Source organism: Homarus americanus, unplaced genomic scaffold, assembly GCF_018991925.1.
Source record: "Homarus americanus isolate GMGI-L3 unplaced genomic scaffold, GMGI_Hamer_2.0 scaffold26433, whole genome shotgun sequence".
NCBI classification, from domain to species: domain Eukaryota; kingdom Metazoa; phylum Arthropoda; class Malacostraca; order Decapoda; family Nephropidae; genus Homarus; species Homarus americanus.
The window spans coordinates 1-22,732 of record NW_024721649.1 but is presented as its reverse complement, the minus strand read 5'-3'; the positions used below and the strand labels follow the sequence as shown (position 1 = coordinate 22,732).

Genomic DNA, 22,732 nt, shown 5'->3' with positions numbered 1-22,732 from the left:
TCAGTGTGCTTCGTTCTGGTACGTATTGCTGGGGAGGTATGGGGGAGGTATGAGGGAGGTAGGGAGGTGGGGGGTGGGGAGGGTGGGGAGGTGTGAGGGTGGGGAGGTGGGGGAGGTGGGGGATGGGGGAGGTAGAGGTGGGGAGGGGTGTGAGGGTGGGAGGTGATGGGGAGGTGGGGGTGTGGTGGGGGTGGGGGTGGGGGAGGTGTGGGGGGTGGGGGTGGGGAGGTGGGGGGGGTGTATGGGGCGGGTGAGGTATGGGGAGGTGGGGGGGGAGGTGGGGGGTATGGGGCGGGTGAGGGGTATGGGGGGAGGTGGGGGTGGGGGGTGGGAGGGAGGGGGAGGTGTGGGGGGGTGGGGGAGGTGTGGACAGGGGTGGGGGTGGGGGGTGGGGGAATGGTAGCATGGGGCCAGTAATAGAATGGCCTCCGTCGCCACCAATCCAACAATGGGAGCAAATTCCCCGATTCAGTCACGATTCTAAATCCTGGAATGGGAATGTTAGGTGTCACCCTCGCCTGGTGTCACCTTCACCTGGTGTCACCACCTCCCCTGGTGTCACCCTCCCTGGTGTCACCTCCACCTGGTGTCACCCTCCTGGTGTCACCCTCGCCTGGTATCCCTCCTGGTGTCACCCCTCGCCTGGTGTCACCCTCCTGGTGTCACCTTCCCTGGTGTCACCCTCGCCCAGGTGTCACCTCCTGGTGCTCCCCTCCCTGGTGTCACCTCGCCTGGTGTCACCCTCCCTGGTGTCACCCTCCCTGGTGTCACCCTCCTGGTGTCACCTCGCCTGGTGTCACCCCCTGGTGTCACCCTCCTGTGATACCCTCCCTGGTGTCACCCTCCTGGTGTCACCCTCCCGTGTCACCCCCCTGGTGTCACCCTCCCCTGGTATCCCTCTGGTGTCACCCTCGCCTGGTGTCCTCCCTTGTCCTGCCTTCCTGTTGCCTCCCCTGGTGTCACCCTCCCTGGTGTGCCACTCTGTTATCACCCCTCGCCTGGTGTCACCCTCCCCTGGTGTCACCCCTCCTGGTGTCACCCTCCTGGTGTCACCCTCGCCTGGTGTCCCCTCGCCTGGTGTCACCCTCGCCTGGTGTACCCCTCCTGAGTGTCACCCTCGCCTGGTGTCACCCTCGCCTGTGTCACCCTCGCCTGGTGTCACCCTCCTGGTGTCACCCTCCCTGGTGTCACCCTCGCCTGGTGTCACCTCGCCTGGTGTCACCCTCGCCTGGTGTCACCCCTCCCTGGTGTCCCTCCCTGTGTCACCCTCCCTTGGTGTCACCTCCTGGTCACCTCGCCTGGTGTCACCCCTCCTGGTGTCACCTTCCCTGGTGTCACCCCTCCCCTGGTGTCACCCTCCCCTGGTGTCACCTCCCCTAGTGTCACCCTCGCCTGGTGCCTCGCCTGGTGTCACCCTCGCCTGGTGTGTCACACCCTCCCGGTGTCACCCTCGCCTGAGCCTGCCTCGCCTGTGTCACCCTCGCCTGGTGTCACCCCTCCCCTGAGTGTCACCCCTACCCTGGTGTCCCCCTCGCCTGTGTCACCCTCGCCTGGTGTCACCCTCGCCTGTGTCACCCTCCTGGTGTCACCCTCCTAGGTGTCACCCTCGCCTGGTGTCACCCTCGCCTGAGTGTCACCCTCGCCTGGTGTCACCCTCCCTGGTGTCACCCTCGCCTGGTGTCACCCCTCCCTGGTGTCACCTCCTGGTGTCACCCTCCTGGTGTCACCCTCGCCTGGTGTCCACTCGCCTGGTGTCACCCTCGCCTGGTGTCACCCCTCCTGTGTCACCCTCCTGGTGTCACCCCTCCCCTGGTGTCACCCCTCCCCTGGTGTCACCCTCCCCTGGTGTCACCCTCCCCTGGTGTCACCCTCTAGTGTCCTCCCTGGTGTCACCCCTCGCCTGGTGTCACCCTCCCCTGTGTCACCCTCCTGGTGTCACCCCTCCCTGGTGTCACCCCCTCCTAGTGTCACCCTCCCTGGTGTCACCCTCCTGGTGTCACCCTCGCCTGGTGTCACCCTCCCCTGTGCCACCCTTCCCTGGTGTCACCCTCCCCTGGTGTCACCCTCCTGGTGTCACCCTCCCCTGTGTCACCCTCCCTGGTGTCTCTCCCTGGTGTCACCTCGCCTGGTGTCACCCCTCCTGGTGTCACCCTCGCCTGGTGTCACCCTCCCCTGGTGTCACCCTCCCTGGTGTCACCCTCCTGGTGTCACCCCTCCTGGTGTCACCCTCCCTGGTGTCCCCTCCTGGTGTCACTGCCTGGTGTCACCCTCCCTGGTGTCACCCCTCCCTGGTGTCACCCTCCTGGTGTCACCCTCGCCTGGTGTCACCCTCCTGGTGTCACCCTCGCCTGTTCACTCCCCCTGGTGTCCACCTCCTGGTGTCACCCCTCCCTGTGTCACCCTCCCCTGAGTCACCCCTCCCCTGGTGTCACCCTCCTGGTGTCACCCTCCCCTGGTGTCACACCCTCCCCTGGTGTCACCCCTCCCTGGTGTCACCCCCCCCTGGTGTCACCCTCCCTGGTGTCACCCTCCTGGTGTCACCCTCCCTGGTGTCACCCTCCCTGGTGTCCTCTCGCCTGGTGTCACCCTCCCCTGGTGTCACCTCCCTGGTGTCACCCTCCTGGTGTCACCCTCCCCTGGTGTCACCCCTTCCCTGGTGTCACCCTCCCCTGGTGTCACCCTCCTGGTGTCACCCTCGCCTGGTGTACTCTCGCCTGGTGTCACCCCCTCCTGGTGTCACCCCTCCCCTGGTCTCCCTCCCTGGTGTCACCCTCCTGGTGTCACCCCTCCCTGGTCTCTCCCTCCCCTGGTGTCACCCTCGCCTGGTGTCCCCCTCGCCTGTGTCACCCCTCCTGGTGTCACACCCTCCTGGTGTCACCTCCCTGGTGTCACCTCCCTGGTGTCACCCTCGCCTGGTGTCACCCTCCTGGTGTCACCCCTCCCTGGTGTCACCTCCTGGTGTCACCCTCCCTGGTGTCACCCTCCTGGTGTCACCCTCCCCTGGTGTCACCTCCCTGGTGTCACCTCCTGGTGTCACCCTCGCCTGTGTCACCCTCCTGGTGTCACCTTCCCTGGTGTCACCCTCGACTCACTAACTGGGTTTTGTTTAGTTCATGACAGACAAACAGACAGTTAGACAAACAGACGAATAGGTATACCGACAGACAGACAGGTAGACCGACAGACAGACAGGTAGACCGACAGACAGACAGACAGACATCTTTTTTTAGGGGGAATTTTCTCGTGTATATACTGTAAATGATTTTGCAGAATTTCATATCCATTAATTATTTTCCTTAATATATCACAAATTACCTTTCACCAACACCTCTCCTTATATGAATGACGATATTTGTAACGATTTTTTGGCATAATTCTGTAACAATTTTTTTACGATTTTTTTGTTTGCCATTTTTTCCTTTTATTAAATTTTTACTGGAATATTTTTGGTAATTATTTTATTTTTTATTTATTTTTTTTTTTGATACACAGAAATTAATATACCTGAGCTTTATTTACCACCCCACGTTCCCTCCTTCCTCTCTCCCTCACCCTCCTTCCTCTTCCCCTCACCCTCCTCTTCCCTCTTTTCACCTTCCCTTCACCCCTCCTATCTAAAGGGACATTAAATAAGTTCACCAGAAGATCAGATTGATGCTTTTGATGTGGCTTGGTCAACCACATGAAAAATTCCCCTTAATTACTCTGAAGGCCTCCCTTCCCCCTCCCTCCCTCCCTCCCTCCCTCCCTGTAACTAACCTTGTATTCTGTACTTCTGTAGCTGAACAGTGATTAGAATTTAACTTATAAAGGTACGGAATTATGATACAAATACAGTTTATACAGGTAGACGTTATGTTACAAATACAGGTACAGTGGTGTAATTTTACAGGTTACAGGTTCAACTATAATTACATGGAGTTATGGCTGGGTTACACAGGTTCAGCTACAGGTATAGGGGCTAGTATCATACAGGTTACAGGTTCAGCTACAGGTACAGGGACTAGTATCATACAGGTTACAGGTTCAGCTACAGGTACAGGGACTACAGTATCATACAGGTTACAGGATTCAGCTACAGGTACAGGGACTAGTATCCTTACAGGTTACAGGTTCAGCTAAAGATTTTTAGGGACTGGTATATACAGGTTACAGGTTCAGCTACAGGTACAGGGACTGGCTAGTATCATACAGGTTACAGGTTCAGCTACAGGTACAGGGGACTAGTATCGCGCGCGGTGCAGGTTTAAGCTACAGGTACAGGGGGCTAGTATCATACAGGTTGGAGTTCAGCTACAGGTACGGGACTAGTATCGCATACAGGTTACAGGTTCAGCTACAGGGGTACAGGGGCTAGTATCATATACAAGTTTGCAGGTTCAGCTACAGGTACAGGAGCTAGTATCATGAGTTACAGGTTCAGCTACAGGTGGATTCCGTATCATACGTTTGGGATTTCGGCTACAGGTACAGGGGCTAGTATCGCTACAGGTTACAGGTTCTTCACAGGTACAGGGACTGAAATATGCATACAGGTTACAGGTTCAGCTACAGGTACAGGGGCTAGTATCATACAGGTTACAGGGATTTCAGCCTACAGGTACAGGGGCTGTATCATACAGGTTACAGGTTCCTTCTACAGGTACAGGGACTAGTGATATCCGCTGGGTTACAGGTTCAGCTACAGGTACAGGGACTAGTATCATACGGGTTACAGGTTCAGCTACAGGTACAGGGACTAGTATCATACAGGTTACAGGTTCAGCTACAGGTGCAGGCTAGTATCATACAGGTTACAGGTTCAGCTACAGGTACGGGGACTAGTATCATACAGGTTACAGAGTTCAGCTACAGGTACAGGGACTAGTATCATACAGGTTACAGGTTCAGCTACAGGTACAGGGGGCTTCTAGTATTATCATACGGGTTACAGGGATTCCTTCACAGGTACAGGGACTAGTATCATACAGGTTACAGGTTCAGCTACAGGTACAGGGGCTAGTGTATCATACAGGTTACAGGTTCAGCTACAGGTACAGGGGCTACTATCATACAGGTTACAGGTTCAGCTACAGGTACAGGGGCTGAAGTATCATACGGGTTACAGGTTCTGGCCTTCACAGTACAGGGGCTGAGTATCATACAGGTTACAGAGTTCCTTCTGAGTACGGGAGCTAGTATCATACAGGTTACAGGATTCCAGCTACAGGTACAGGGGCTAGTATCATACAGGTTACAGGTTCCTTCTACAGGTACAGGGACTGAAGTATCATACAGGTTACAGGTTCGCTTCTACAGGTACTGCAGGGGCTAGTATCATACAGGTTACAGGTTCAGCTACAGGTACAAGGGCTAGTATCATACGGGTTACAGGTTCAGCTACCTACAGGTACAGGGACTACAGTATCATACGGGTTACAGGTTCAGCTACAGGTACAGGGGCTAGTATCATACCTTGGGTTACAGGTTCAGGGGACTAGTATCGCCACAGGTTACAGGTTCAGCTACAGGTACAGGGGGCTGAGTATCGCCACCCAGGTTACAGGTTCAGCTACAGGTACAGGGGCTAGTATCATGCAGGTTACAGGTTCAGCTACAGGTACAGGGGACTAGTATCATACAGGTTACAGGTTCAGCTACGGGTACAAGGGACTAGTATCGCTACAGGTTACAGGTTCAGCTACAGGTACAGGGGCTAGTATCATACAGGTTACAGGTTCAGCTACGAGGTACAGGACTGGTATCATACAGGTTACAGGTTCAGCTACAGGTACAAGGACTAGTATCATACAGGTTACGGGTTCAGCTACAGGTACGGGGCTGGTATCATACGGAGTTACGGGTTCAGCTACAGGTACAGGAGCTAGTATCATGCACAGGTTACAGGTTCAGCTACAGGTACAGGAGCTAGTATCCTTACAGGTTACAGGTTCAGCTACAGGTACAGGGACTAGTATCATACAGGTTACAGGTTCAGCTACAGGTACAGTGACTAGTATCATACAGGTTACAGGTTCAAGCTACAGGTACAGGGACTAATTATCATACAGGTTACAGGTTCAGCTACAGGTACAGGGGCTGATATCATACAGGATTTACAGGTTTAGCTACAGGTACAGGGACTAGTATCATACAGGTTACAGGTTCAGCTACAGGTACAGGGACTAGTATCATACAGGTTACAGGTTCAGCTACAGGTACAGGGACTGGTATCGCCACAGGTTACAGGTTCAGCTACAGGTACAGGGACTAGTATCATACAGGTTACAGGTTCAGCTACAGGTACAGGGACTAGTATCATACGGAGTTACAGGTTCAGCTACAGGTACAGGGGCTAGTATCATACAGGTTACAGGTTCAGCTACAGGTACGGGGCTAGTATCATACAGGTTACAGGTTCAGCTACAGGTACAGGGGACTGGTATCATACGGGTTACACAGGTTCCTTCCTACAGGTACAGGGGCTGAGTATCATACGGGTTACAGGTTCAGCTACAGGTACGGAGGACTAGTATCATACAGGTTACAGGTTCAGCTACAGGTACAGGGGGCTAGTATCCTTACAGGTTACAGGTTCAGCTACAGGTACAGGGACTAGTATCATACAGGTTACAGGTTCAGCTACGAATTTTTAGGGGCTAGTATCATACAGGTTGCAGGTTCAGCTACAGGTACGGGGCTAGTATCATACAGGTTACAGGTTCGCTACGGGTACGGGGACTAGTATCATACGGGTTACAGGTTCAGCTACAGGTACAGGGGCTAGTATCATACAGGTTACAGGTTCAGCTACAGGTACAGGAGCTAGTATCCTTACAGGTTACAGGTTCAGCTACAGGTACAGGGGACTAGTATCATACGGGTTACAGGTTCAGCTACAGGTGCAGGGAGCTGGTATCATACAGGTTACAGGTTCAATACAGGTACGGACTAGTATCATACAGGTTACAGGTTCAGCTACCCAGGTACAGGGGGCTAGTATCATACAGGTTACAGGTTCAGCTACAGGTACAGGGGGCTAGTATCATACAGGTTACAGGTTCAGCTACAGGTACAGGGGGCTGGTATCATGCAGGTTACAGGTTCAGCTACAGGTACGGGAGCTAGTATCATACAGGTTACAGGTTCAGCTACAGGTACAGGGGCTGGTATCATACAGGTTACAGGTTCAGCTACAGGTACAGGGGGCTAGTATCATACAGGTTACAGGTTCAGCTGGGTACAGGGACTAGTATCATACAGGTTACAGGTTCAGCTACAGGTACAGGGGACTAGTATCATACAGGTTACAGGTTCAGCTACAGGTACGGGCCTTTAGTATCATACAGGTTACAGGTTCAGCTTCTACAGGTACAGGGGCTGGTATCATACAGGTTACAGGTTCAGCTACAGGTACAGGGGACTGAGTATCATACAGGTTACAGGTTCAGCTACAGGTACGGGACTAGTATCATACAGGTTACAGGTTCAGCTACAGGTACAGGAGCTAGTATCATACAGGTTACAGGTTCAGCTACAGGTACGGGGGCTGAGTATCATACGGGTTACAGGTTCAGCTACAGGTACAGGGGACTAGTATCATACAGGTTACAGGTTCAGCTTCACAGGTACAGGGGACTGGTATCATACAGGTTACAGGTTCAGCTTCTGGGTACCAGGAGCTAGTATCATACAGATTTACAGGTTCAGCTACAGGTACAGGGGCCTACAGTATCGCATACAGGTTACGGAGTTCAGCTACAGGTACAGGGACTAGTATCATACAGGTTACAGGTTCAGCTACAGGTACAGGGGCTAGTATCATACAGTTACAGGTTCAGCTACGGGTACAGGAGGCTGGTATCATACGAGTTACAGGTTCAGCTACAGGTACGGGGACTAGTATCATACAGGTTACGGAGTTCAGCTACAGGTACAGGGACTGAGTATCATACAAGTTACAGGTTGGCTTCTGATTGCAGGGACTAAGTATCATATACAGGTTACAGGTTCAACTGCTAGCAGGTACAGGGGCTAGTATCATACAGGTTACAGGTTCAGCTTCACAGGTGCAGGGGCTGGTATCATACGGGGTTACAGGTTCAGCTACAGGTACAGGGACACAGTATCATACAGGTTACAGGTTCAGCTACGGGTACAGGGGCTAGTATCATACAGGTTACAGGTTCAGCTACAGGTACAGGGACTAGTATCATACAGGTTACAGGTTCAGCTACAGGTACCTTGGGGGCTAGTATCATACAGGTTACAGGTTCAGCTACAGGTGCAGGGACTAGTATCATACACAGGTTACAGGTTCAGCTACAGGTACAGGGGCTAGTATCATACAGGTTACAGGTTCAGCTACCCAGGTACAGGGGCTGAGTATCGCATACAGGTTACAGGTTCAGCTACAGGTACGGGACTAGTATCATACAGGTTACAGGTTCAGCTACAGGTACAGGGGCTAGTATCATACAGGTTACAGGGATTTAGCGCTACAGGTACAGGGAGGCTGAAGTATCATACAGGTTTACAGGTTCAGCTACACAGGTACAGGGACTAGTATCATACAGGTTACAGGTTCAGCTTCACAGGTACAGGGGCTAGTATCATACAGGTTACAGGTTCAGCTACGGGTACAGGGACTAGTATCATACAGGTTACAGGTTCAGCTACAGGTACGGGACTAGTATCATACAGGTTACAGGGATTCAGCTACAGGTACAGGGACTAGTATCATACAGGTTACAGGTTCAGCTACGAAAGGTACAGGGACTAGTATCATACAGGTTGCAGGTTCAGCTACGGGCAGGGGCTAGTATCATACAGGTTACGGGTTCAGCTACAGGTACAGGGGGGCTGGTATCATACGGGTTACAGGTTCAGCTACGGAGGTACGGGGACTAGTATCATACAGGTTACAGAGTTCAATACAGGTACGGGACTAGTATCATACGAGTTACAGGTTCCTTCACAGGTACAGGGACTAGTATCATACAGGTTACAGGTTCAGCTACAGGTACGGGACTAGTATCATACAGGTTACAGGTTCAGCTACGGGCGCAGGGGGCTAGTATCATACAGATTTACAGGTTCAGCTACGGGTACGGGACTGAGTATCCTTACAGGTTACAGGTTCAGCTACAGGTACAGGGACTGAAGTATCATACAGGTTACAGGAGTTCAGCTACAGGTACGGGACTGGTATCATGCAGGTTACGGGATTTCAGCTACAGGTACAGGGGCTAGTATCATACGGGTTACAGGGACTGGGCACATGGTACAGGGGGCTGAGTATCGCTACAGGTTACAGGTTCAGCTACAGGTAGGACTAGTATCATACAGGTTACAGGTTAAGCTACAGGTACAGGGACTAGTATCATACAGGTTAGGTTCAGCTACAGGTACAGGGCTAGTATCATACAGGTTACAGGTTCAGCTACGGTACAGGAGGACTAGTATCATACGGGTTACAGGTTCAGCTACAGGTACAGGGACTAGTATCATACAGGTTACAGGTTCAGCTGCAGGTACAGGGACTAGTATCATACAGGTTACAGGTTCGGAGCTAATTATACCATGACTGAAGCATTGTAGGGCGTGATATAAAACTCTACGGTTTATACACATCACGTTTTACTACAGAAACTGATGACATATATATGCTACAGTCTGTGGGCCCCAGGCAATGGGCCCTACTTCTTATAGCTAGGCCCCAGGATTAATGGAACACACACACACACACACACACACACACACACACACACACACACAGGTCGATCTTAGTCTTTCGTTAAATAAGGAATTAAAAACATAAAACAAGATCAGCTTTTTCACTAAGACAGCCTTTACAGCAGTCCTTCAGGCACCCCCCCCTCTCCTCCCCCCTCCTCCCTCTCCTCACACCCAGAGGTCGCCAGGGGGCGTAGAAGGAAGCGTGAGTTACGTCCCCTATAGCGTAATCAACGCCCCCTGCTCATGTTACCATCGCCTGCACATGGACACCCACTCCCATTAGCATTGCTAGAAGGACCTATGTGCCGTGTGATACGAAATTCTAGGGTGGTTTATAAGCTTTTAGCCAATCATAATTCAGCCTGTTTTATTATCGGCCAATCACAATTCAGCCTGTTTTATTATCGGCCAATCACAATTCAGCCTGTTTTGTACATCGGCCAATCACAGATTCAGCCTGTTTTATTATCGGTAATCACAATTCAGCCTGTTTTATTATCGGCCAATCACAATTCACCTTGTTTTATTATTAATTAAGCTGAATTCAGCGTGGTTTATAACCATATAGTTGTTAGCCAGTCATAACGCAGAATGTTTTATTGTTGTGTCATTGTGGCCAATCGAGTTCAGTACAACAGGTAGGTTAATGTGAATCTCTCTCTCTCTCTCTCTCTCTCTCTCTCTCTCTCTCTCTCTCTCTCTCTCTCCTGCAGTACCAACAGGGAGGAGGTACCCAGCAGGAGGAGGTACCAACAAGAGGAGGTACCAACAGAGGTACCCAACAGGGAGGAAGGTACCAGCAGGAGGTACAACAAGAGGGAGGAGTACCAACAAGAGGAGGTACCAGCAAGAGGAGGTACCAACAGGGAGGGAGAGTGCCAACAAGAGGAAGTACCAACGGAGGAGGTACCAGCAGAGGTACCAACGGGAGGAGGCCACCCAACAAAGGAGGAGGTACCAGCTTGGGGTACCAACGGAGGAGGTACCAGCAGGAGGGAGAATTTTCCAACAAGAGGAGGTACCAACAAGAGGAGGAGTACCAACAGGAGGGAAGTACCAACAGGAGGAGGTACCAACAGGAGGAGGTACCAGCAGGAGGAGGTACCAACAGGAGGTACCAACATGGGGAGAGTACCAACAGGAGGGAGGAGGCCTGCCAACAGGAGGAGGTACCAACAGGAGGAGGTACCAACAGGAGGAGAAGGTACCAACAAGAGGAGGTACCAGCAAGAGGAGGTGCAACAGGAGGAGGTGCCAACAAGAGGGGGTACCAACAGGAGGAGGTACCAACAGGAGGAAGAGTACCAACAGGAGGAGGCACCAACAAGAGGAGGTACCAACAGGAGGTACCAGCAGGAGGAGAGGTACCAACAGGAGGGAGGTACCAGCAAGGAGGAGGTACCAACAGGAGGAGTACCAACAGGAGGAGGTACCAACAAGAGGAGGTACCAACAGGGAGGAAGGTACCAACAGGAGAGGTACCAACAAGAGGAGGAAGGCACCAACAGGAGGAGAGGTACCAGCAGGAGGAGGTACCAACAGGAGGAGGTACCAGCAGCAGGGGAGGTACCAACAGGAGGAGGTGACTGCAGGAGGAGGAGTACCAACAGGAGGAGGTACCAACAGGAGGTACTAACAGAGAGGAAGTACCAACAGGAGGAGGTACCAGCAGGAGGAGGTACTAACAGAGGGAGGTACCAACGGGAGGAGGTACCAACAGGAGGAAGTACCAACAAGAGGAGGTACCAACGGGAGGAGGTACCAACGGGAGGAGGTACCAGCAGGAGGAGGTACCAACAAGAGAGGTACCAACAAGAGGAGGTACCAAGAATAGGTACTAAGAAAGGGTTCGTCGTTAAATGATGATTAAGTCAGCAGTAAACATGGCTGATGTGGCGATGTCACCCATTAAGCTGTCGCCAGCAGGTAAAGTTCCCTCCTCCTGCCAGACACTCGTATTGACGGCGACTTCAGGCGCCATAACGGTCACCTCAACCCTCTGGTACCGTATTAAGGTGGCTCTTACCTTATTCAGGCAAATCATTCCTTAACGACGAGTCTGCATGATGCCTTCTTGAATAAAGCCCCGGAGCCTCCTCTCAGGTTCTACAGTACGGGGAATGCTTCAATTTCCTAATGCTGAATTGAAGTAATGGATGGATGGTAACTTGTGGCTTCAACTTTCCTCAATAGCTGCTTGTTCTGACAGGCGAAGAGGGCTTCCTGGTGTTATCGCCTCGACTGTGTTCAACTAGCTGACTGTGTACAAGGATTTTCCCGCCACTTTGTGTTCTAAACTTGTTGTTCCAGTTCATTAAATTTATTCTGAAAATTCTTGTTTCTACTGAGAAGATATTTCAGGATTCTTCTTCAGCAGCTAAAATGGTTCTCTCATACTTTCAGCTATACTCCAGTGTCTGGAAGTGTTGTTTCAAAAGACCTCAACTCTCAGTGTTGTTCCAGGAGACTCTTAATGTTCTTCCAGGGAGACTCAGTGTTATTCAGGAGACTCTTAGTGTTGTTCAGGAGACTCTTAATTTTGTTCAGGAGACTCTTAATGTTGTTCAGGGGCTCAGTGTTATTCCAGGAGACTCTTAATGTTATTTCAGGAGACTCTTAATGTTGTTCAGGAGACTCTTAATGATGTTGTTCCAGGACACTCTTAATGTTCTTCAGGGAGACTCTTAATGTTCTTCAGGAGCTCAGTGTTATTCAGGAGACTCTTAATGTTCTTCAGGAGACTCTTAATGTTGTTCAGGAGACTCTTAATGTTGTTCCAGGAGACTTTTAATGTGTTCTTCCAGGAGACTCAGTGTTATTCCAGTAGGTGTTGTTCAGCGGTTGAATTGTTCTCAAAATCCTTGAGTAAGCAGACGAAAAGAACAATTGAGGGTCTCTGTCTGGAAATAAATCTTTTGGTGCAGGAGATACTAGAGCTGAAACCAAATACTCGGCGGCTGACAAATTATAGTAAAGTGCAGGAATCAGCGTGGGGGGCTATGATTCACACACACACACAATCACACACACACACACACACACACACACGCACACACGCACACACACACACACACACACACACACACACACATTATTGGAACTGTTGACAGGGTGCACAGATGGAACTGACCTCACATTGTGATTATAAGACAGTGTTTGCCAAAGGGATTCAAATGGGGCGTATTTCTGTATAAAAAGGGAAAATAAGTTATATAATTGCTTACTACACATAATAAAAATTAGATGCATGTATATTGATCTCTGGAGAGAGGAAAAGTAACTTCGGTAGACTTAAGAATGTATGTGGCGTGTTGACTTCAATGTGTGTGTGTGTGTGTGTGTGTGTGTGTGTGTGTGTGTGTGTGTGTGTGTCAATAAACAATGTATATGATGTCATGTGTGTGTGTGTCGATCTACTTCCATGGGGAAAAAACGACAATTGAATGTTTAATGTATTGGTGTTTCTTATAAGCGGCGTGTAATATATATTAGTGTAACTCTCTCCGGCTGGTGATTGGCTGTTTACAGCTGTGACTTCATGAATGGTCTGACGATAGCATAGGTGGATGACCTCTATCATCACTTCCGGCAGGTGACAGCGGCTCGTGGTTGTGGGTTGGTGCCTATGACGTCATACCACTTAACTCACAGGACTTGTGATTGGTAGAATGTGTCGTTATGCAATATTATCTGACGCAGTGGAGCCTTACGTTGATTGGCTAGAAATAGATGGTTCTCTGACGTCACATCAAGATCTGGTACGGGAGTTGATGATTGGCTAGATGGTGTCATGACGTCACGCAATTCTATCTAGCGCTGGAGATATGGTGATTTATTGGAGGTTATTTGATGTCACGTTGGAAATGATGATTGGCTAGAGCCGGTAGAGGACGTGCCGACGTTTGTGCGAGGCATTTAGGTGGTATTATGACGTTAAAGTAGCTGGCACAAGAAGACGGTGATTGGCTAATTGGTGTTTATTATAGTATTTGGCTCAGGAGGGACACTGGTTGGCTGGAGAATAAGCCGCGACGTCATATTATTTTAGCTCAGAGAGACGGTGATTGGCTGAATGGTATTGCCAGCGTCATATATATCAGTTTCGTGAAATATCTCTGCTTTTTCTTATATATTTTGTTTCCAGTTTTATAAAGGTTTGAAATCGTTGCTTTGATTGGTTGGTTAGTGCAGCGGCGTCACAGCAACACCCAACGGAGGACTGTTGATGAAATGGCTGAAGTAGTGACGTTACAGGGTAGGCGCTCTGATTGGTTCCCGTTACGGTGCTATTATGAAGGTTACCAGAGGGAGACCGTTGATTGGCTGGGCGGTGTGGTGACATCATAGCGGTTTATGACTGGTGATTGGTCGGTGATAAGGATCGGCAGGTGTCCAAAGGTGCCATGAATTGTGGGACGACTGACACACACACCACACACACACACACACACACACACACACACACACACACACACACACACACACACACACACACACCTCATTAATTCTGTGAAAAAGCACGCAACCATAATTCATCAGTTTAAAAGGTGAGTTTTTATAATAGGGAATAGAAAGAGAGAGCAAAGAGAGAGAGAGGGGAGAGTGTGTGCGTCAGTGAGAGAGAGAGAGAGAGGGGGAGGGTGTGCGTCAGTGAGAGAGAGAGAGAGAGAGGGAGAATGTGCGTCAGTGAGAGGGGGAGGAAGTATTGCGTCAGTGAGAGAGAGAGAGAGAGAGAGAGAGAGAGAGAGAGAGAGAGGGGGAGAGTGTGCGTCAGTGAGAGAGAGAGAGAGAGAGAGAGAGAGAGAGAGAGAGAGAGAGAGAGAGGGGAAGTGTGCGTCAGTGAGAGAGAGAGAGAGAGAGAGGGGAGAGTGTGCGTCAGTGAGAGAGAGAGAGAGAGAGAGAGAGAGAGAGAGAGAGAGAGAGAGACGTTCTTGTTAACATTATCACCACAATATCATTTGCATACATATCCTTTTTGATTAACTGTGGGAGAGTAGATGCCTCTCTCTCTCTCTCTCTCTCTCTCTCTCTCTCTCTCTCTCTCTCTCTCTCGCCCGCTTCTTCCTCTTTCAGCACCCTCCACTCCACGACTTCCCATACTCCCCCTCCCTCTCTCACCAGCTCCTCCCTCACCACCCACATTTATGCCTCTTTCACCCACTCTCACGACCTCTCCCCACCTCTTCCCCTCCTTCACCTCTCCCTCCCTCACCCCTCCTCCCTCCTCCCCCTCTCCTTCCTTCCTCCCTCCTCTCTCCCTAAGCATTGTACAGAGGCGTTATATGCTCCTAAGTGTTTATATGTTCCTTGAATATCATATATTCTCCTGAATCACATGTAGTAATACTCCTGAATCACATGTGCTCCCTGAATATCATATATGCTCCCTGAATCACATGTATGCTCTCTCTGAATCACATGTATGCTCCTGAATCACATACTTATACATAACCACAAGATGTATGCTCCTGAATCACATGTATACTCTCTGGAATGCAACATGTATACTCCCTGAATAATATCATATATGCTCCTGAATCACATGTATGCTCCCTGAATCACACATGTATGCTCCCTGAATCACATGTATGCTCCCTGAATCACATGTATGCTCCCTGAATCACATGTATGCTCTCTGAATGCATGTAACCCTAGGAATCACATGTATGCTCCTATGAATCACATGTATGCTCTAGATCTTTTATATCCTCCTTGAATCTTCTATATGCCTTGGGGTTAGGTTAGGTTAGGTTGGGTTTTAGCTAGAAAAGAAATACAACAGCCTAGTCAATAGTACGCGATGCATACTTCCTCCTGAAGATGTGAATTACACGAAAGCACTTGGGAGAGAGAGAGAGAGAGAGAGAGAGAGAGAGAGAGAGATCACAGTTCGGCATCGATCAATAGTGAGCATAACCACAAGAGCCTGTCTGTGTACCTGTCTTATACTCCTGTGTGTACCTGTCTGTCTCTGTGGCTGTCTGTCTCCTGGGTACCTGTCTGTGTACCTGTCATGTCTCCTGTGTACCTGTCTGTCTCCTGTGTACCTGTCTGTCTCCTGTATACCTGTGTGCGTACCTGTCTGTGTACCTACTTGGTCTGTGTATCTAAAATAGATATGTTAGGCCTCGCCATTTCCCGCCTAATATGTCATGGAGTCACACGCCACCAACATTGCTAAAGCTGCCTCCCAGCTGGGAATGCTGTACAGATGCCATGTACTTTACTCCTGAGCAGTTGCTTCGGTATATCAGGGATTCATTCGTCTAGCTTGGAGTACTGCTCTCTCATATCTGGGGTAGGCTCTTCTTCTCATCCAACTGTTAGATAGGGTGGAATCAAAGGCATTTCCTCTTATTAACTCTCCTCCTTTAGTTGATAATCTCCTCTCCCTTTCTCTTCGCCACAATGTTGCTTCACTCTCTCTCTCTCTCTCTTTTACAGGTACTTTAACGGGCAATGTTCAGTGGATCTGGCATCCTGTGTACCGCCGGCAAGGCTGTGGGCTCGTAACACTCGTCTTGCCCGCTGTGCCACCGTTTCTCTGTATGGATGTCGGTCACACTAGAATAACCCGTTATAGTACATCCTTCTTTCCTCACAGCCAAACTGTGGAATGCTCTGCCCAGCCTAGCTACTGTGTTTTCCAAGACTCACATACAATCACCAATGCTCACTTTAAAAAGCTGATTTTCCGGCAGCTTCGTGGTGTAGATTAATATGATATTTTTCTTTTTCTATTTTTAATTTCTTTTACTCTTATCCCAGGCCCGTTGTGGGTCAGTGATCTGTGCCGGGTTGGACTATTCACGTAAAAAAATATATATATATATATGAATTTATATATATATGTGTGTGTGTGTGTGTGTGTGTGTGTGTGTGTGTGTGGGAAAAACAGAGGACGTGTAGAAAGAGTCAGTTGAAGATGTAGTCTCTCTCGTCCACACAGTGAGTGAAGAGCCACTCTCACCACTCTCAATCTTCCTCTATGAGTGAGAGAGGTCCTGCATTAGGCTCCCTCCGAAAGCCACACACACACACACACACACACACACACACACACACTGTACTTCACAGTGAAAGAAACCCGACCTTTCTTAATGGTGAGTGACGACAAGGACTCAGGTGAATGAGGCACCACCAGAAGCAGCTGCCACCGGGCATACAATTTCGTCGGCAGGCGGTTTAAGGATGACGGGCAGGAAGGCTGATACGGTGTATTAATGTGTTTTTAATTGCTTTCCGCATTGTTTTATATTTTTTACTATCTACAATGGGACGCAATTACTGTTGTTCAACTGTTAATTGCTCTGACTACACTAAACAGAACCCAACACTATGCTTGTTCCACTCGTACATTGGGTTTCTGAAGGTGGACGTACACTTGTTATCGTCATTGTTTTTCTTGATTAGTTTTTATGAGTTCTTCCTTTATTTAATTTATTTTAGTACTGATAATTCTACTCTTCATAATTGCTGAATTAACCTCAGCGTATCATTAGGATTTATAAAAGGTGCAGGATAATGTTGTGTTGTTGAGTAAGGCTGGATCTTTTGATGTCTGAGGGTCATTGTTTGTGTTTTGACCACCAGCGACTTTTAGGCCGAATTTATGTTTGTTTGTTTTGTACATTTTGCTTTCAGGTTTTTGTGGATTTCATATTTATTTCTTGGTTAAATTTATGAAAATATTAACCAACCCAAATTGTATGGCAAAGAAGCTCCAAAAACGAACATCAAACGAAACATAATCTAACCTAACCTAATCTAACCTAACCTGAAAATCACAACCAAGCCTAACCTAACCTAACCTAATCTGGCAACCACGTCTCTCTCTCTCTCTCTCTCTCTCTCTCTCTCTCTCTCTCCAATGAAAGAATCCCTCCATCTCACACACTATCTTTCACTCTTCACACCTCTCCCACACCTCTCCTCACTCTCCCACCTCTCCCTCACTCTCCCTCTCCCACACCTCTCCCTCACCCTCCCACACCTCTCCCTCCTCCCACCTCTCCCTCCACCCCTCCCACACCTCTCCCTCACTCTCCCACACCTCTCTCTCACTCTCCCTCTCCCTCCACTCTCCACCTCCCTCACTCTCCCACACCTCTCCTCACTCTCCACACCCACCTCTTCCTCACTACAAAAACTCAATCGGCTCGAATACTCGCCAAGATATACGTATTTTTATGATTGAAGTCCGGATAAACTTAGCACAGGTGGTGTGTGGTATCGAGATGTGCTAATCAATAAACCGGACCCGAGTCTTCCCCAGTACCATAACCACCAATACTACAACCAACCAGTACTACAGCTGCCACAACTACCAGTGCCACAACTGCCAATGCCACAGCTACCAATACAACTGCAATACAACCACCAGTACCACAACTGCAGTACCACAACCACCAGTACTAAAACTACCAGTACCACAACTACAATACCACAACTACCAATACTACAACCACCAGTACCACAACTGCAGGTACCACAACCACCAGTACTAAAAATTACCAGTACGACAACTGCCAATACCACAACTGCCAATACTACAACCACCAGTACTACACAACTACGAGTACCTCAACCACCAGTACTACAACCACCAGTACCTCAACCACCAGTACCACAACCTGCCAGTACTGCAACTACAGTACCACAACCACCAAAACCACAACCACCAGTACTACAACCACCAGTACCACAACTACCAATACCACCACAACTACCACCTCATCATCCCGGTACCTCGTCTTCCCGGTATCTCATCTTCCCCGGTAATAACAAGGTAGGCGTCATAAAGAGATGAAAACAGTATTATTCAGTCTGTCATTACCTGGAGCGCTATACAGGTAATGGTTGTGGAATATGATTTGTTGAGGCTTGAGGGCAACGGCAGTAGATAAGGGCGGGACGGAGCTATTAGCGTCTGGGGTTAAGGTCTGGGGATAACTCGAAGTCATTAGTGTGGTGATGAAGATAGGAAGTGATTACGACCATTGACTTTTACAGAATTTTTGGAAATCTTTTTGTCTTTATTCTAAGTCTTAGATGACCTTAGAGTGATGACCTGACCTTAGATGACTTAACATGACCTTAGTAACCTGACCTAAGTGACCTGACCTGACCTGCTGACGTTAGAGTGATAGCAATAACCAACTTTTTTTTTGTCCTTTTGACCAGAACGAAGCTTTCCGTCACTCTTACAGCCTCTTGAGCACGCGCGACACCAAGAGAGGGTTCTCAAGAAGACTTCAAGATGACGTTCACTTTCTTCCTCCTCCTCCTCTTCTTCCTTCTCCTCCTCCTCCTCCTCTTCCTTCACACTCCTCCTCTTCTTCCTCTTCCTGTATCCCCCTTATCTTTCTTCTTCATCTTCGTCCTCCTCTTGTGAGAGGAGGGAAAAGATGAGTGTATGGGATGGAAGGAGGTTACAGGAAAGAGGAGGAAGAAGAGATAATCAGGAAGGGAAGATGGGTGAAGTGAGAGGAGGGAGGAAAGGAGGTAGGATGAGGGGAAAGAGGTGGAAAGAAGGAAAGGAGGGAAAGTGAGAAAGGGCAGGGGAAATGAAGGGAAGGGAGAAGGAAGGATGACAGGATAGCGCTTGAGGGAGGTATAGAGGAAGGAGACAGAGGGAAGGAAGAAAGAGGGAGAAGAGCGGAGGAATGAAAGAGAGAGAGGAAAGGAATTAGATGATCGCTACCATAATCGACGCCCGTCCTGCCGTCTGCCCATCTGCCTAGACAAGACGGGTGACAGTGCAAAAATTTGAAGTTGTAAACTGATTGGACAAACTCAAGATCAAGCGCCCTTCATTCCTCTATTGACTACCAGTAAAGCTGTACATGAGTTCTCCCTGAGCTAGCCAAGACTCTCTACTTCCTCATCAACATTTCTCTCAGCCAAGCAAGATGTCAATTGACTGGAAGATCTCATACGTGTGTCACCAGTGATTGAGGTAACTCCCACGAAGATGTTTTAAGAGTTACGACCCCTTGTCATTACTCAGTACCTAGCCTAATCTGTGAAGGTTTCGTATAGGACTTGGCTGACACTCCAGACGTAATAGATGCTCAACAATTCGGTAACTTATGAAAACTATATCCACCATCCCCGGTGTCGTCAGCTTCTCTCGACTACATATACCGCCATCCTGAAAACCCAAAACGTCTGTGTGCTGTTGCCTTCATTGACTTCACCAAGGCATTCGATTTAGTCAATCACAACTTCGTATCAACAAAGCCATGAATGCCAAGCCATGTACGCTTCCGAGGGCTGTGTCACTTTTCAGTCACTCACCTGCGGCTCCTCCAAAAGGCACTATATGATGGGACCACTCTGCTTCCTTATCCTCATCAACAATGTCATAAAAGATACTCCCGCTCACTGAAATTATGTCGACGACTCCATCGTTGGGATCAGTGTGAACAACTCGGCTCCCTGATTGCACCGACCCCAGAATATATTGAACAGTCTCCAAAGTGGGCCTACATCAACCATGTCACCAACCATATCAAGACCATGGTTGTGCACATCAACCTCTCCTCGACGTTGTCCACTCCCTTCCGTACTTTGGGCCCCAACACACTCAGGTTGTGGACTCCTGAAACTCCTCGGCACGTCACTATAGATAACTAAAACTCCCAGGTTACACCTCTGACCTCCCAGGTACACACTGACCTCCCAGGTACACCTCTGACCCTCCCAGGTACACCTCTGACACTCCCAGGTACCTCTCTGACCCTCCCAGGTACACCTCTGACCCTCCCAGGTACACCTCTGAGCCCTCATGTACACCTCCTGACCCTCCCAGGTACACCTCTGACACTCCCAGGTACACCTCCTGACCCTCCCAGGTACACCTCTGACACTCCCAGGTACACCTCTGACACTCTGGTACACTCTGACACTCCCAGATACACCTCTGACACTCCCAGGTACACCTCCGACATTCCCAGTTACACCTCTGACACTCCCAAGGTACACCTCCGACACTCCCAGATGCACTTCCGACACTCCCAGGTACCTCTGGCCTCCCATGTACACCTCCGACACTCCCAGGTACACCTCTGGCCTCCCATGTACACCTCCGACACTCCCAGGTGCACCTCTGACACTCCCAGATGCACCTCTGACACTCCCAGGTACACCTCTGACCCTCCCAGGTACACACCTCTGACCCTCCAGGTACACCTCTGACCCTCCCATGTACACACTCTGACCCTCCCAGGTACACCTCTGACACTCCCATTTACACCTCTGACCCTCCCAGGTACACCTCTGGCACTCCCAGGTACACCTCTGACACTCCCAGGTACACCTCTGACCTCCCAGATACACACTCTGACACTCCCAGGTACACCTCCGACATTCCCAGTTACACCTCTGGCACTCCCAGGTACCTCGACACTCCCAGATGCACTTCCGACACTCCCAGGTACACCTCTGACACTCCATGTACACCTCCGACACTCCCAGGTGCACTTCCGACACTCCCAGGTACACCTCTGACACTCCCAGGTGCACCTCTGACCTCCCAGATACACCTCTGACACTCCCAGGTACACCTCCGACACTCCCAGATACACCTCTGACCTCCCAGGTACACCTCTGACCTCCCAGGTACCTCCTGGCCTCCCAGTTACACCTCCTGACACTCCCAGGTACACCTCCAAACACTCCCAGGTGCACTTCCGACCTCCCAGGTACACATGACGCTCCCATGTACACCTCCGACACTCCCTAGGGTACACCTCCGACACTCCAAGGTACACCTCCGACACTCCAGGTACACCTCCGACAATCCCAGGTACACCTCCGACACTCCCAGGTACACCTCCGACACTCCCAGGTGCACCTCCGACACTCCCAGGTACCTCAGACACTCCCAGGTGCCTCTGACACTCCCAGGTGCACCTCCTGACACTCCCCAGGTACACCCCACAATGACACTCCCAGGTACACCCCTGACACTCCCAGGAACACCTCCGACACTCCCAGGTAAACCTCTGACATTGCCAGGTACACCTCTGACACTGCCAGGTACGCCTCCTGGCTTACTCCAGGTACACCTCCGATACTCCCAGGTACACCTCTGACACTCCCAGGTACACCTCTGACACTCCCAGGTACTCCACTGGCATTCCCTGGTACACACCTCTTACACTCCCAGGTACACCTCTTACACTCCCAGGTACGTCCAAGCCTCCCAGGTACACCTCTCACACTCCCAGGTACACCTCTGACCTCCCAGGTACGCTGACCTCCCAGGTACACGCCTCCGATACTCCCCAGGTACACCTCCGATACTCCCAGGTACACCTCCGATACTCCATGTACACCTCCTGACACTCCCAGGTACTCCTCTGACACTCCCTGGTTCACCTCTAGAGGAAACTCCCCAGGCACACCATGACACTCCCTGGTACACCTCTGACGCCTCCCAGGTACACCTCCGAGCACTCCCAGGTACACCTCCGACACTCCCAGGTACACTTCTCACTCAGGTACACCTCCGATACTCCCAGGTACACCTCCCGATACTCCCAGGTACACCTCCGATACTCCCATGTACACCTCTGACACTCCCAGGTACTCCTCTGACCTCCTGGTTCACCTCCTGAAACTCCCAGGCCACCGCTGACACTCCCTGTTACACCTCTGGCCTCCCAGGTACACCTCCTGGCCTCCCAGGTACACCTCCGGCCTCCTAGGTAAAGTTTGATACTCCCAGGTACACCTCTGACCTCCCAGGTACACACCTCCTGACACTCTTAGGTACTCCTCGGCACTCATACGTCACACCTCTGACACTCTTAGGTACTCCTCTGACAGCACTCGCCGGTACACCTCTGACACTCCCAGGTACTCCGCTGAGACTCCCAGGTACACCCCTGACCTCCCAGGGTACACCTCCTGACACTCCCTGGTACACCTCTGACACTCCCAGGTACTCCACTGACACTCCCTGGGTACACCCTGACACTCCCAGGTACTCCACTGACACTCCTTGTTA

General features: G+C 50.3%; 1 protein-coding gene across 1 annotated transcript; it reads left to right on the top strand.

Moving 5' to 3' along the window:
* The first annotated feature begins 404 nt into the window (after positions 1 to 404).
* On the top strand, positions 405 to 1,505 carry LOC121861831 (vegetative cell wall protein gp1-like). Its single transcript, XM_042359731.1, has one exon. The coding sequence runs from the start codon at positions 405 to 407 to the stop codon at positions 1,503 to 1,505; it is 1,101 nt and encodes a 366-aa protein (XP_042215665.1).
* Positions 1,506 to 22,732: the final 21,227 nt, after the last annotated feature.